Source organism: Calidris pugnax, unplaced genomic scaffold (assembly GCF_001431845.1).
Source record: "Calidris pugnax isolate Ruff unplaced genomic scaffold, ASM143184v1 scaffold166, whole genome shotgun sequence".
Lineage (NCBI taxonomy): Eukaryota > Metazoa > Chordata > Aves > Charadriiformes > Scolopacidae > Calidris > Calidris pugnax.
Genome location: NW_015090941.1, coordinates 1,247,287 through 1,263,101, shown reverse-complemented (window position 1 = coordinate 1,263,101; position 15,815 = coordinate 1,247,287). Strand labels below are relative to the sequence as shown.

The 15,815-nt window shown below is 55.2% G+C and overlaps 1 protein-coding gene across 1 annotated transcript in view; it reads left to right on the top strand.

Moving 5' to 3' along the window:
- SDC3 (syndecan 3) overlaps positions 1 to 15,815 on the top strand; it is a 70,474-nt gene that overhangs the window by 47,975 nt on the left and 6,684 nt on the right. The window contains exons 3-5 of the mRNA XM_014951845.1: positions 11,988 to 12,105; positions 12,549 to 13,162; positions 14,930 to 15,200. Of these exons, the coding sequence (XP_014807331.1) occupies positions 11,988 to 12,105; positions 12,549 to 13,162; positions 14,930 to 15,200 (1,003 nt within the window). The remainder of the gene's footprint in view (positions 1 to 11,987; positions 12,106 to 12,548; positions 13,163 to 14,929; positions 15,201 to 15,815) is intronic.

The window sequence follows — 15,815 nt, the reverse complement described above, 5'->3', positions numbered from 1 at the left end:
TCCAGTAAAGGAGGCTGGAAATGAGCTTTTTCTTTCTGCTTCTTTGCTGGGGAGAGCAAAGAAGTTTGTTTAGTGCCCTGGGTCCTGCAGCATGTAATTGAGGGGAAAAATGAAAAGGTTAATAATGCAGGGGGGGGGGGAAAGAAAGGAAAAAAGAAAAGGATGAAAAAGAGCTTGGGAGGAGAAATGCCATCAGAGCTATTGCACATCCAGCTATGGGAGAGGCTTTAACCAGGCTGGAGACTTTTTTCCACCAGCTGGCCCTGATCCCAGCACCCACACTGGTTTTGTGGGTGTTGTGCATCCCTGAGGAGCAGAGACCAGGGCTGTGCTCCCCTCCAGCCCCCTCCCCACAGACAGGCATCTCTTCCTTCCCCTCCCAGCTTGGAAACACCAGCTCCAGCTCTACCTGTTTGACCCTGTGTGGGTTGGTTTTTGCCCTCCATAAGGAAAAATCCCTTCACTCCGTGCCTGGTGGTGGCTGCAGGGTCCAGCCCCAGGCCAGCACCCACCCATGGGACCCAGCCCAGGGGATGCTCCTACCATGACATTTCCACAGCGGAAAAACTCCAACTCCCCCATAATAGGGTTTTTAACCTCTCTTTAGTGTGACGGTGGCCCCTGGTGTCATTAAAGTCTCAATTTAATTTTTTCATTTTAATATCCGCTCTAACAGAGAGGCTGTCTCCTGCGCTGGGGCTCTGGGAAGGGTAAAGCAAGAGGCAGCATAAACCACCAAGCCCTGAGCAGACCCAGCCCCTTCCAGCTCTGCTTTCCAGCTCGCCCCTGCTGTCATCCCGCATCAGGAGGCTGGTCCTGGTTGGAAATTTTTTCATTTTAATATCCGCTCTAACAGAGAGGCTGTCTCCTGCGCTGGGGCTCTGGGAAGGGTAAAGCAAGAGGCAGCATAAACCACCAAGCCCTGAGCAGACCCAGCCCCTTCCAGCTCTGCTTTCCAGCTCGCCCCTGCTGTCATCCCGCATCAGGAGGCTGGTCCTGGTTGGAGAGGACATCGTGCCTTTCCCCCCAGTCCTCGGGGAGGGAAGAAACCAAAGCAAGGGCTGGTGCTGCCCGTTCCTGCCGCGTGCTGCCCACAGGCACTAGCAGATGGTGTAATCCATGGCACAGAGGTTGCTTCTCCCGCTGGCATCGCTGCCTCCCTGGTGAGGCTGCTCACACTTCTGTGTGTCTGGCTGGTGGGGAAACACTGACTTTCAGCCCAGAGTTGCATCGGGGGCAGTTGAGGGAGCAGAGAAACATGAGTTGCTGGGACAACATGGAGCAAGACACAGATGACCCCTGTAGAGATGTGCCATGGTCCCCAGAACCTGGTGCTGCCCGTTCCTGCCGCGTGCTGCCCACAGGCACTAGCAGATGGTGTAATCCATGGCACAGAGGTTGCTTCTCCCGCTGGCATCGCTGCCTCCCTGGTGAGGCTGCTCACACTTCTGTGTGTCTGGCTGGTGGGGAAACACTGACTTTCAGCCCAGAGTTGCATCGGGGGCAGTTGAGGGAGCAGAGAAACATGAGTTGCTGGGACAACATGGAGCAAGACACAGATGACCCCTGTAGAGATGCACCGTGGTCCCCAGAATCCCAGGGATGGAAGACAGGAGATGGGAGAGAAGTCTTTGCCTGGTCCCTTCCCCTGCATTATTTGCACCTATTGCATTATTTGCACCTATTTTGCAGACAGGTAAACTGAGGCACGCGATGACTTGCCCCCTGTGTGAGCCACCCAAGCACGCAGCTGTGCCCACACCTCCCAGCCCCTCGGCAACACCGAGGATGCTTGTCTTGGTGAAACTCCATCTCCGTGGCCTGGATACGGAGCATGGGACCGTTTTCCCCCAGGCTGGGTAGGGTGAGCACTCCTGGGGCCCGTCTGTTCTGCTGGGTCTCTGCGGAGGAGCTGGAGGCGAGACAGGGAGTGTGAGAATCCCAAAGTGCCAATTAGCAACGTCCTGCTGCCGGGAGGCCGCTGGGGAGGTGTTTAACAGACACAGTCCCTGTGCCAAGCGCTCGAGGAAGGGCAGGAAGAAAAAAAAAATCTGGATATAAAGTCCTCTTTTGCAGCTCTTCGGAGAGCCGTGTCTCGGGGAGGGGGAGCGAGCTCTGAAACGCGCCTTTGTGGAAGGTGAGAAAAGCTCGAGACAGTTTTGCATGTTAAGCTGCAATAGGATTATGGAGCAGAGCAAATTAAATCAATTCTGCAATGACTGGAGGGAGCTCCTGCTGACAGCAGCAGCTCCCCAGTCCCGGGGCTTGGGGGGGGAAACAGTGGCTGGAGCTGGGGGGCTGAGACCCACCGTGAGCATCCGTGGATGGTGGCCCTGGGCTCTGTGGGCAGGGCGCCCGAGGAGGGCAGGATTTTCCCCGGGCTGCCTGCGTCGCCATGGCAATGGGTGATCCCAGGGGAATTAATGAGTCTGGAGCGCATCTCGAATCCTTCGGGGTGGAAAAAAAATTGGGCTGGCCAGGTAGAGCCGGGGGGGAATGGTGGGGGGCAGCTGGGGGTGTGGGCATCCTGGCTGCCTCAGCCCTGCCCGTCCCTGCCTGCCAGCCTGGCTGGTTTTGCTCCATCCCATGGAGGTTGTCTCCATTGCCCTGCCTGGGTGAGCAGGATGCTCTCTGTAGGATGGTGGGCACCAAAGGCTTGGGATTTTTTGTCAAGCAAGTATCTCCCCGCTCCTGGGTACCAAAGGGGGTCTGCAGAGCCCAGCTCCAGCTTGGCTTTTCCCCTACACCGTCTCACCCAGGGCTGGGGAAACCTCCTGCACCACTCCCACATCTGCCAAGAGCATCATCTCCAGCCCAGTGCTCCATCAGCTCTGGCCAAACCCATAACCATGGGGTGAAGGGCCGTGCCTTGAACCGCTGCCGATACAGCAGGAGCCAAACGCGGCACTCCCCGGGGGGTGCTTGGGTCTTGAGGGGATCTGCCACCCCAGGGGAGCCCCAAGAAGCCACCTCTGCTGCCTGACGCAATCCCAGCCTCGCTGGGCTCTTTTGTGCCTCTTCAGCTGGCACTTTGCATGCAGCAGGAGGTGGGGACTTTTGTTTGTGTGTTTGGTTTTATTTTTTTTTTCTCCTCCGTCTCCCTGGAGGTAAAAAGCGGAGCGTGCTGGGAGATGAGGTGTTAGCAACAATTTACGTTGGGAGGTTTGCTATTTTTCATGCCAGCCCTGGCTCGGGGATATTTATTGTGTAGTTGGGTAGGATCTGGCACTAATCCATTGAAGAATTGGGATAAAAAATGACGGTGGAGACAGAGGATCCCAAGGAGGAGGAGTAAGAGATGCTGTTTGAGGAGCTGAGCCTGGTCCAGGGTACCTGGACCCGGTGGTTCGTTATATTCCATGAGTGATTAGATGCTCATGAGTGTCCGAACGCAGGTTTGGGGATGAGCCCACCCCCAGCCCAGCCCCTCGCAGCGTTGCCTGCGTTGGCAGCGGAGAATCGATACAAAGCCAGAATAATTGCTGCTCTTCGGTAAATGTTAATGATTATTTTACTTGCATAAAATAACCGGCCTATTAAATCAAAATGCACTGGGGTTTAGGCAGCTGTTATTCAGGGGCTTAATTAATCTGGGAAAGAATGAAGTTACAGAAAATAACTGGCTGCTGCTCGCCTGAGCTCACGCCGCATTTTATGAGTGGGATCTCTGCCAGCCATGAGCATCAGCCCCCCAGTTCCAACCAGTATCCTGCACCCCCAAACTCCAGCCGTGCCACGACAGTGCTTTCTATCCCAGCGCCCTTGGCTTTGCCATGGGCATCTCCATCTCAAGAAGTTTTGGTTGTCTCTAGCATCAGCCCTTGGGCAAAAACTTGGCCGGGGCTCCCCATGCTGGGACACTGAGGTCTTTTCCCAAAGCAGCAGGTCCTGGTGACACTGAGATGCTGTCTGGAGCAACTTTCCAACAGATTTATTTTTAACTCGCAGCCTTGGATCGAAGAGTGGAAATTCAGTGATTTTTTTTTTTTTTTGCAGTGGGAAAAGAATTGTGGAGTCTTTAAGGTTCAGAAACAATGTTTTCATTCCAACTTTATGTGCGAGTTAGTATTATTTCAACTGTTTATAGTATCACTAAATCACGTGTTGGGATGAGTTATTAAGGTTTTCTATATAAAACACCAGAAAAGTGCTTTCAAGGGGTGATTAATTGAAAATATCCCCTGGAAAATATCATAGAAATAATCGACGCTTTTCCTGCGCTATGTTCTCAGTTTAAAAGTGTTTTTCTGGAGAAAACAGCTTTTAGCCCCTGATGGATTGCTGACCCTGGCTGTGTCCTTCCAAGCTTTCCAACGCCGCCAGATTCAGCATCTTCCTTGGAGGAGAGCACACACCTTGTGTTGCTGTTGCTTTTGCTGCCACTATTTGCATTGCTCCACGTCAAGGACAGTCTCCTGCCCACCGTGTCCTCTCCCCTTGCCCCTGTAGAGTGTGGGGTTGTGGGGCTGCTGCTGGGAGCAGGGGGTTTGGGCTTCCCAAAGGCCCTCTCACTGGGCTGAAATGCAAACAGACCTGTGGGACTTTCACTTTCTGGTTTTGCTGTTCATTTTGCAAGCGGGATGGGCAGGGGATGGGATGCAGAGACAAGAACTGTGTTTGGCAGCAAGGGATGGGATGGCAAACAGGTCCTCGTGCTCGCCTACACCACCCAGTCCCATTCTCCAGGCTGCTTTCACGCTGATTCAGTCTTCCTTTTCCTCTTTAACTGCCCACCCATCGGGATGTGGAGCCGCCTGGTCCACATCATCCCTGTTCATGCTCTTCCCGTGTGTCCCTTCCCCTGCCTTGACCCTGTCTCATGCCCTAGAGTTGTGCCAGAGGCTGCTGGATGGCCATGGACATCCATAGCATGGGATAACATCACCTCCATCTCCAGCTTGCCGTGCCAGGTCTCCCTGCAGCCCTCATGGGGCTGGACCCAGTGGGAGGAGGTGTGTGGGCTCCTCGGGCTGCTCTGCTTTCCTGGGGGTCATTCATCCCTGGGGGTGCCCTGCTGTCCATGCACGCTGCCAGTGAACCTCAGACGTGTGCCAAGGAAGGATTTTACCACCTGGCTCTATGTCCATCACTCCCACCCCAAGCTCTGGGCATGAACCAAGCCCGAGTGCTGGCTGCCTTAGAAACCACCAAATGTAATCCTTTTTTCGTTTCCCTTCTGAGTCCTTCAGGGAAAACTCTTGACCTTCTGCCCACAGCCAGGAGGGGCAGAAACATCCACAGCCTTCAGTCACCTCCACTGCCCAGACTGGGGCAGATAACTCCCAGCCAGGGCTGCAGGGGCTGGGGGAGGATGCTCTGACCCTCCGCAAAGTCCCGCAAGGAGCAGATGCCAGGACTCGACCTGGGATTTCTCCTCCCACCTGGACCACTCCCCTGGGAGCTCCTCTGTGCTTTCAGAGATGGCTTTTCTCCCCCTCTTCCCCCTTAGCCCACCCCATGACACCCCTGGGGAAGTGGACCCCAGACCCGGCTTGGGTGGATGTGCTGGAGGACACCACCCATCGCCCCGCATCAGCGATGGATGCGATGCGTCGCCATGGAGGAGGTGGTTTCCATGGCGACTGTTGCCATGCCGATGGCTACTGGAGAAGGGCCTGAGAGCATCCCAGGGAGGTTCACCAGCCGCTCCCTGTGGTTAAAGATGGATTGATTTATAAGGTTCCCTTCATCCTGGTGTGAAAGCCAGACACTCGGCAGTGAATATCGCTTTTGCAACAGCAGCACATTTTGGGTTTAATGTTCAGGGAGGGTTTCAGGAATTTTAGGAATCACTGTGAAAGCCTTTTCATGGAGTGGGAACACCCTAAAAAATGTAACATCCTAATCCTTCCTGCCTAGGGAAGGAGGGGCAAGAAAGGGTGTGAAAGGAATTCAGGAAGACCCAAACCAGCTGGACCCTATCCCCCAGGACACGTCCAGAGATGTAGAGGGCTCTGTAGGAGTGTGTTTGTACTTTACACAGAGGTTGTGAGCAGGTCCCCTCTGTGCCTTGGTTTCCCCGTCTTTTAAGTCCCCAAATCCCCTGGTGTATGTGGAGAGCTGCTCCTGGGAGGACTGAATGGGTCAGTGGGACCCTTTTCAGGAGCTTTACATTTTTTTTTCACATGGAAAATGGTCTCGTCCTCCTTGATAAAGGGAGAGGAGAGGGAAGGACGGGCCATCCGCTGTGCTTGAGGGGGTTAGATGTGCATAGATGACGGAGAGGGACTGAAGCCTCTCTAATCTCCCTGCTCAGCTCCAGTGGTGCTGGGCCAAAGGGCCTGAGCTCTCGCTCGCTTTCCAAGGCTCTTAGCACAGGATTTGGGTGTGATTTGCGCCGCCGCGGCCCCTTGGCTGCCATTCCTGGCTGGTCCAGCCAAGTGGAGGCATCAAAGGGGACAGCATGTGGCTGGGTGGGTGGCATCTCCTGCTGATCTTGCTCAGCCCCATGGCTGCTATGGGAGCAAAAGGGTCCTCAGATCAAGCGGGAGATGTTTTCTTATCCAAGCTCGATGTAGTGACCGTATCACCTCCAGAGCTGCTGACACCCAAATCCTTTGGGTCTGGCACTGATTTGGGGTCATTTAGAGCACTGGAGGAATGTTTATTGGAATTTGACTTTCTGGCCCTGCCCTATGGAGACTGCTTTGCATTGGGGCTTGCTTTTATAGCAGCAGATCTGTGACCTTTTTTGGACACTGGAGGAGTAGAAACAGGGCGGGCGATTGGGGTGTGGATGATGCCAGAGCTGCATCCTGGCCTGGGGCTGACCCTGTGGCTGGCGTGGTGGTGGTGACCAGCTCATGGGCTGAGCCTTGAGGATGTAGCACGGGAGGTTCCCTTTCTGCAGGACAGTCCTTAGCGTGGCCCGTTGGAGACATATTTAAACCTTTCTGCTCCTTTTCACCTCCCATAGAGTGGGACCTCACCAAAGGTGATGCAACCCCCCAGGTCCAGCTGGCGTCTTGGGCCCCGGTGTCTCCAGCAGCTTTGCCTTGACCCCCGGTTTAATTTCCCTAATGAAGCCTGTCCAGGGGGAAGCAGGGGCTGAGCTGGTTAATGAAACCCCCTGCCAAGAGCCATTAGCTGGGAAGTTGTAATTGTAGGGACGGGAGCTGCTGTCCCTTGGCTCGAGCTGGCTAATCGGTGGCCCTCGGCATCCCGCTGCAGACAGGGCAGGACGGGTGCTGACGTGGGGTGGGAAGCACTTGGGCCAGGATGAACATCTCACTGGGGGTTCCTCCCTGCCCAGAGAAGCCTCTGCACCCCTGGCCCAGCCCTCAGAGAGGGCTGCACTGACAACCTGGGAGTCCTGCAAGTGGGTCCCCCCCATCCTGACTGCGGGAGGAGATTCATCAAGGCTGTGGATGCAGCCGGAGTGACTCCCAATGCCAGGCAGGCAGGAAATTTGCACCATGGAAAATCCTTTTTCGGGGCTGGCAATCCTCGGTGGTTCCACAGGCTTCACAGCCTGGCACTGGGGTTCCCGCTGGGGTGGCAACCCTGTGCCTTCTGCTGCCAGGTGGGGACAGTCCATGAGACCATCCCTGGGGACCAGGGGTTACAAGGTACGGAGCCAGCACCCCCAGGACATCCTCCTGTGGGGTGGGAACAGTTCGTGACACTATTTCTGGGGACCAGGGGTTGCAACAGATGGATTCAGCACCCCCAGAGCATCCTGCCACGGGGTGGGGACAGTCCGTGACACCACTCCTGGGGATCAGGGGTTGCAACGGGTAGATACAGCAGGTCCAGGAGATCCTGCCACAGGATGGGGACAGTTGGTGACACCATCCCTGGGGACCAAGGGTTGCAAGGAACAGATCCAGCACCCCCAGGGGAACCTGCCAATGAACTCCCTCCAACCTTGCCCTGACCACGTGGAACCTGCTGTGTCAGGGATAAAGTCAGGGTGAAATTTCTCTTTTTTTGGGCCAAATCCAGGCAGCTGCGTCTTTGCTGCGGTGCAGGCTGTGAGGGACGGGGGGGCAGCCGCAGGTCGGGAGGTGGGAGCTGCCGTCCTGCCTGATTTGTGATTTCCAGGGCTGGAGAAATCACCATTCCTCTCTGCTTCATCCCAGCCACGCAAGGGGGGAGCAGCCCCCTCGATGCTGGGGGGAGGCTGGGGGTCGTGCGTGACCGCGGGGCTCGGTGCACGTGGAGTATTAATGATCTAAGCAGCAGTAAATCCAAATAAACACTGACTGTTCCCAAGATTTATGGCATGAGCCTGACCTAATACCATCAGGGCTGCAGCTGGGGCAGCCTGGCCGGGAGGAGGTTTACGTCAGTGCCTTGGGAGCGGAGCAACACGGGGGCTTTTTTTTGGGAACAGCCGTGTCCCAAACACCCCCCCTCTGCACCAGGAACACCTGCGGACATTTCACAAGGCTTTATCAATAAATCTTTGTGACGCTCGGTGGGCTGGGGCTGGTCCTGGCAGTGGGGTTATATAGGGGTTTATGCTGGGCAGATGCAACCCTAGGATGAAGGATGCAGGAGAGGAGCAAAGGGTTGCCCAGTATCCACTGCTGCTTGCCATGGCTTTGTGTCACAGAGGAACGGCTTGGGAGCAGCCTCTGGAGACTTGTGGATGAGCTGAAGAAGGGAAACTCTCTGCCATCCCACTTTAGGTCCCTTTTGCCCTCCCCTGAGCAATGGAAACGCTGCAGCTTCTTGAATATTGTAGTGCAACAGCAGCGCGCTGCCTGGTCGTGTGAGAGCTGGTATTACGGGTAGAGCTGGGCTGCTGGTGGGATGCTCTGTCCCACCAGCTTTTTACTGGGGTCCCTCCTCGGTATAAACTCCACCGATCGCTGCCGATCCTCTGGAATCCACTTAGGGCAAAACCTGGCCAAGAGCATCCCTGCTCTGCTGCAGGCTGGCGTGGGAGGGCTGTCTCTCACGTTGGGGGAGTTGTCTCTGGAGAGGGAGTTTTGGCCCTGCGAGGTGTTTTCTTGCTGTGAAGTTGTTCCTGCTGCAGTCAACAGCTCCGGGAGATGGATCCCCGAGGGGCTGTGGCACGGATCCCTCCCTCCCTCAACGTGGAGGGAGCGATGGTGTTTGCACAGAGCAAGGGGTAGGGATCTGGGAAGGGGACGGACCCATTGGAAGGGGCTTCCAGCTCCAAACTTCTACACCATGTTGGGGAGCCACTTGCTGCAGGTTGGAGCACAGCATTGATTGGTGGCCCTGGGAGGATGCTGGGGCCAAGCAGTGGCCCCTGGGGACTCCTCCCTGGCCATGTGCTGGGGTGTTATTCTCATGGAAAGGTTTGCTTGTGGATTTGGGGCTGGGCAGTTCTCACTGGTGAGGTCCGGGAGTTGCCCAGATCACACAGTGATCTCCATCATCTCCAGGATATTCCCAGTGATTTGATCACCCTGGGGCCACCAGTACCAAACCCTGGCTGTGAATGGCACCCACAGCTGCCAAAGTTGCTTCAATTCAGCATTCCCATCTGCCTTGTTCTCAGCAGAGTTGGGGTCATTGCAGCAGTTGGGAGCACATTGTGTGTTCCCATTCGCCCTCACTCCATCACTCCAGGCTCTTCTGGGCAAAGGAGATCCAGGGCATGCACTGGTTCTGCTGAGTGTCTCCACCCCATGGATGGATGGATGGATGGTTGCATCAGTGGATGGATGGATGGATGGATGGATCCATCGATGGGTGGATGGATGGACGGATGGATGGATGGATCCATGGGTGGATGGATAGGGGCTGGCATGGCATGCTGCTGCCATGTGCTTCCATTTTAATTTCCCAGTTCAAGCATGGGGAACCAGGGAGTTGGTGGCCAAACTTGCCTCATCTGGTTCCAATTTATGGGAGAAAGGGGCTTAATGGAGCAGAGCCATGTGGCTGCCATTATGGAGAGGCTTTGCAGGTCACACAGAGAGAATCCAGCCTTTGGGAAGCTCAGCCAGGTTAACTGGCAGGGGTGAGGGATGGTCTGGGAAACTCCTGCTTAGCGACCTCCTCATTTCTTGGTGAGGCTCAATATTTTTCATGTAATAATAATAATAATAATCAAAAGGCAATTAAAAGCAGCTCCAAATGCTTTTTCCTCCCATTCCTCAAACCTTGCAATTTTTCCTTGCCCTCCCGTCAGTTTTGGTGGCCTGTCTCCTAATTTATGGGCTCCTATGGATGGTAGACCCCATCAGCCTTCAAAAGACATTGAACCAGGCCCTGCAATGTCCCCAAGGACCTCCTGGTCCCTGGCTTCCCTGCAGAGGTCACAGGGACAGAGAAGTCCTGCATGGGCCATTTCACAGTGGGTGAGCTCCATAGCTTTATCCTACCAACCCACGAGGGATATTGACCTAAAGGTTTTGGAATCAGTGCTGGGGAGACATGGAAAGCTGGCATGGTGAAACCAAAGGTGGTTCTTGGGGTCTTTTACTTCTGTGAAGAAGAGATGGCTTCCCAGCATCTCTGCAGGGTTATTCAATGCTGACTCCCACGTTCAGTGATGTGACTCCCACATCACTCCCATCCTCAGCCTCGTGCTGCAGCAGGGTTTGGCCTCTGGGGCTCAGCAAGGGGCTGCATGATGCCCAATTCCCTGTGGATTCATTCTGGTGGATAACAGACTTCTTCAGTGATCTGCTGGTGAGCATGGATTTGAAACTCCAGGATGGTGCATTGCCTTTGGGGCAAAGATTGGATCTTCCCAGTGATTTGGAAAGTGTGTGGTGCACTGGAGACTGGCGGGGTATAACCAGTGACCGCGGTGATAGGGGAGAGGTGGAGATAAAAGAATAGATCCAGCCAGAAAAAGCTCAGCAGCACTTTCAGGAAAGACAGACACTTAAAAGCGTGACTCCCCTTGACCTTCCCAAGAGATTTGTCCCCAGGAACGTGCTCATGCTGTCACCATGGGCATACGACACAAGTGGTACACCAGTGACTATCTAGGCAGGGTTTGGGCGGCAGACATCTCCTTGGCTTGGGCACCACGGCAGCAATCAGCTCGCAGCCCCTGGCAAGTGTCCTCCTGCCTCCCAGCCCTGAGCATCTCTCTGCAGCCAAGAGCTGCCGGGTTTTCTCTTCCTTGCCAGCTGATGGGCTCCAGGAGCAGAGACGTGGGGGGAGAAAACGTGATTTAAGTCCCGAACTTCCTTGTCATGGGACCTTCTGGGACCTTCTGACTTTTCAAAACTCCCTTTTGTTCTAATCTGGAATGAAAAACAAAGAAACTGGAAGTTTTGTCAAGAGGTAAAAATGCTCTAATAGGTGAAGGGGACCCTTCAACCCCTTCCTTTTAAATTTAAACACTAACCTGGCTTGTTACATCTTGAAACATCTGATGCTATCTTGCAGATCAAAGCCTCCTTGTTTGGGTTGTAATGAAGTGTCAAACTGTTCCTTGCAACACAAACAGGAGACACTTTGATCTGCAAAACAAGATGTTTAAGAGCTCTATGAGCAAGGGCTCTTCAAGTTTTAGCAGCACTGTAAAGCACTGGAATATTTGAAGTCTGATATTGTTTCGTATTGAGTCTTTCTAAGTTACGGCAGCTGATAGTGTGTGTCACTGTCACACCTGTGCCAGGACTCACATGAAAATCATCTAAAACAAAACAATAGTGAGCTGGAGAACAAAATTGATTTTTTTTTTTTTTCCTAACAGTATTCAAAAGCAGTTGTTGGTTTTTCCCCCCTTTTTCCAGAGGGCTTGTTTCCATGGGAAATGTTATCGGCTTCAATGCGAGCTCTCCACAAAATGTCAGCTTGTCTGAAAGATTTGCAGCAGCAAATTGTTTTGGGGGAAAAAAAAACACCCCACGATTCTGGATGATCGAGCTGGAAAAGCTTTTGAGCTGGAAAGCGCTGCCTGCGCTCCTGCCCCCTTGGTCTTGCTTTTGCCTGGTCTGTTTAACCTGTGCATCACCCCACGGGGGCTGTCTGGGGGTGTCTGTGCAGGCACCACTCTTGGTTTGTCCTTCTGGAGCTGCTCACACCTTTCTCCCCCTCGGCTGCAGGCTCAGCGCTGGCGCAATGAGAACTACGAGAGGCCCGTGGACCTGGAGGGCTCCGGGGATGATGACCCCTTTGGGGACGATGAACTGGACGATGTCTACTCGGGCTCCGGCTCGGGGTGTAAGTATCTGCAGGGCTCCTGGGGAACCCACAGTTCCCGGCTGTGGGTTTTGGTGGGACTGGAGAGGGGCTTGATGCAGGATGGGAGAGTGGGAATCACCGTTATCTGTCTCCAGAACTGGCCTCCTGCCCTCTTCTAGACAAAAGCAAACTGCCCCGAAGGCTGGGCTCAAGGGACTCCATTTCCCATTTCAGTCTCTGGTCTGACTGGGCAGGATTAGCCCTTCCCCAGCACGGTAGCACCTGCCATGTTATAGAGGTTTCATCGACCTCTGAAGAGGTGCTTTGGCCACCACATGGGAATTTGCAGCCCTTGGTTTCTGCTGAGCCTGGAACCCGTCCATGCTCTTGGTTTTTTGGAGGGTGAGGCCAAGTGGGTGTCAGCCCTGGGAAACACTGGCCCAGCAGCAGCTTCACCCTTTGCTCTTCTCCTCCTCTTTCAGATTTTGAGCAGGAGTCGGGCCTGGAGACAGCAGTGACCCTCACCACGGACACGTCTGTCACACTCCCCACCACGGCGGCCATGCTGCCCATCACCTCAGTGCAGCCTGTGGCAACCCCCTTCAAACCATTCCCCACTGAGGACACCACCCCCGAGCAGACAACCAGCGTCTTGTATATCCCCAGGATGACAGAGACACCAGTGATCCCCAGTTGGAAAGCAACCACCACCAGTACCACTGCCAGCGACTCACCTACCACCACGACCACAACCACGACCACCACAGCAGCTACCACCACCACAACTACCACCGCAGCTACAACCACCACCAGCACCACCATGGCCACTGCCAAGCCCACCACCATCCGGAGGTTCCTGCCCCCTCTTGTCACTAAGGCAGCCACCACCCGGGCCACCACATTGGAGACACCCACCACCTCCGTCCTTGAAACCAGCACACCAACAGAAGTGACCACGTCACGGCTTGTCCCCACCAGCACGGCCAAACCCAGGTCCCTGCCAAAACCAAGCACCACCAGGACTGCAGACCTCACAGAACAAAGCACTGCCTTGCCATCCAGTCCTGCCACGCTGCCACCCACAGAAGCCCCCCAGGTAGGAGGCAGGAGCCCTTCTCACCTGTTAAAGGGCTCGTGGGCCATGTTTGAAGCCAAGTGATGGTGATGGGAAGCCTTTGGGGTAGATGAGTCCTGAGCCAGGTGCTCAGAGGAATCATAGAATGGTTTGGGTTGGAAGGGACCTTAAAGGTCATCTCATTCCAACCCCCTGCCCTGGGCAGGGACACCTCCCACCAGACCAGGTTGCTCAAAGCCCCGTCCAGCCTGGTCTTGGATGTAAGGTCAATCCCAGTTGGGCTCTTCCCAGCTCTGTGGAGAGTGGAACATGTGGGGTGCTGGAGGGGGAGGATTAAAGGGTGGGGGGTTGACCATGGACAGAGCATGGTGATGGGGCTGGCATGAGAGCTAACGGGGGCACCCAGGGATGTGCCACGTGTCCCCAGTACCCCTGCCTGTGCCTTGCGCTGGAGCAGCTTCCCCAGGCAGGAGGGAAGCAGGGCTGGAGGTACCACTGCCCCATGGGGAAAGAGGGGCTTTGCTGTCTGGGCTCATCGTACCATTTCTCAACTTACAGCCCTTCAATGGGAGGCCCAAGCCTCCACAATTACAGCTTGACGGTGCATTTCCAGCCCGTCGGGTGTCCTGAGCAGGGGATTTAATCCGCTGATCCATCTCTCATTCAGAGCCCCTCGGGGGCCCTTTGAAAACCACTTTGACTGAAAGGTGGAGTGATTTGTCTAAACTAGTCCCTCTTTTCTGTGTACATATATGTATGTGTAGCGCTCTGGGCTCTCCCTGACCTTCAATTAATCTCTGTCACGAAAACGCGCGCTCGTGGGAAGCAGCGAGCCGTGCGCTCGCGCCGGGGGCGGCGTGACATGGAGAGGGCTCCGCTCGCCCTCCCCGGCATCGGCCCGTCGAGCTCTTTGCTGATCCCGATTCGTAACATCCAGGGAAGGAGCTGTTTGACCTGCGAAGGAGGGATCCTGGGGAGGTTTTGCTGGGAGATGCTCAGTGTGGTCCAGACTGCCAGGACAAGGAGATTTGGCCCCGAGGGATCTGCAGGGGTGGGGATGCACAGGAGGCAATGAGTACATCAGGGTTGGGCTGGAGGGGTCTGGAGGGGCTCATCTGCCCAGCCCATGTTTGCTCTCCAAGCTGGGTTCTTCTCCATGCCAAGGGAGCTTGCTCAGGGACCATGGCAGGGAGCTGGGCTGGCTCCATGTCCTGGGTGGGAAGGACCCATCTTTCTGTGCCTGCCCTGTGACGCAGGGCTGCAACTATAGGAGAAGCTTGAATGGAGAAAAGGGAGAGGGAGGAGAACCCCTGGGGCTTGTCCCATGGTGTCTGATCCTTACACTTGCTATGTTGCTGGAGCACAAATGGTTGCATCACTTTTGCGTCTAACCAGGAGGCATCTGTGAGATGCTTAAGCCAGCCATTGGTCTGCACTGGGGATAGAGAGCCAAAATGTGGGTCTGGGATGTGGGGCTGTGGGGAACAGGTGAGTGTTTGTTCATCTCAAGGGCACCTCGGATGGGGACAAAGAATAGCCCAGCTCAGCCGCTGTGGCCTCAGCCTTTTGGTGACCATCAAGATGTGGGGCTGTGTTGCTTGCTGCAATATAATCATCTACTTCTGTGACACAGGGAAGGGATACCCCAGTGTCATCCCCCATGTTCCTTGCTGAGAGGGTCACCCTGTCATCGGTACTGTGATGTCCCTTGTCTGGACACATCAAAGCTATTGAAGGCAGAAACCACCCTTTGGTCCTTGCCCCTTTCCATCTTGTCCTTTTTCCCAGATGGAGCCAGGGGAGGTAACGACAGTCCTCGACAACGAGCTGGAGGTCCCAGTCAGCAGCGGCCCCAGCGGGGACTTTGAGATCCGGGAGGAGGAAGAGACCACTCGTCCCGAGCTCGGTAACGAGGTGATGGCTGTGGTGACACCACCGTCGGGACCTGGGCTGGGCAAGAACGCAGAGCCGGGGCTCATCGACAACACGATAGACTCCGGCAACTCGGCCGCTCAGCTCCCCCAGAAAAACATCCTGGAGAGGAAAGAAGTGTTGATAGGTGAGACCTGAGGGCTTGTCGGGGGAGAGCTGGCATGTCTGGGGGGGACAGAGAGCTGGGCTGTCCATGCCCCAGGAGAGGGGTCGGTCTTTGGGGTATTGTTGAGCATGGGATAGTCCACACTCACCTGCTAAAATAACTCCAGGGTCTGTGCTGAGGGGTCCCCACGGGTCTTCAGGTCTTTGCCAGGAAAATGCAGAGCTGTGCACCATTTGCTTTTGCTAAAACAGGTTTCCAGGTGAAAAAAAAAAAGGATGTTAGTAGAAAGATGTGCTATGGTGCTGGCTGAATGCCACCTGGCCACCTCTGAGTGCAGGGGAGGAGAGAGGTGCCCTCGGAGGGCTACTTGTCCCAGTCAGAGGGACATTTCAGATGGGGCAGAGGTGTCAGTGTCCCACCACCAACTAAATGGAGCTGGAGGCAATGGCACAGCAAAGCCGCTGTTGTACTGGTGGTCTTCAGCTGAGCGTGGTGGATGCTGGTAGGCAGCCAAACGAGGAGCTCTTTGGGGGACTTTCTGCCCCCCCCTTGCATGATGTTACAGCCCACGCAGGGACCTCTCTCTGTGCCAGGGCTGCCTCGTGCCAGTCCATCGCCAACTGTACGGCTGGAGAG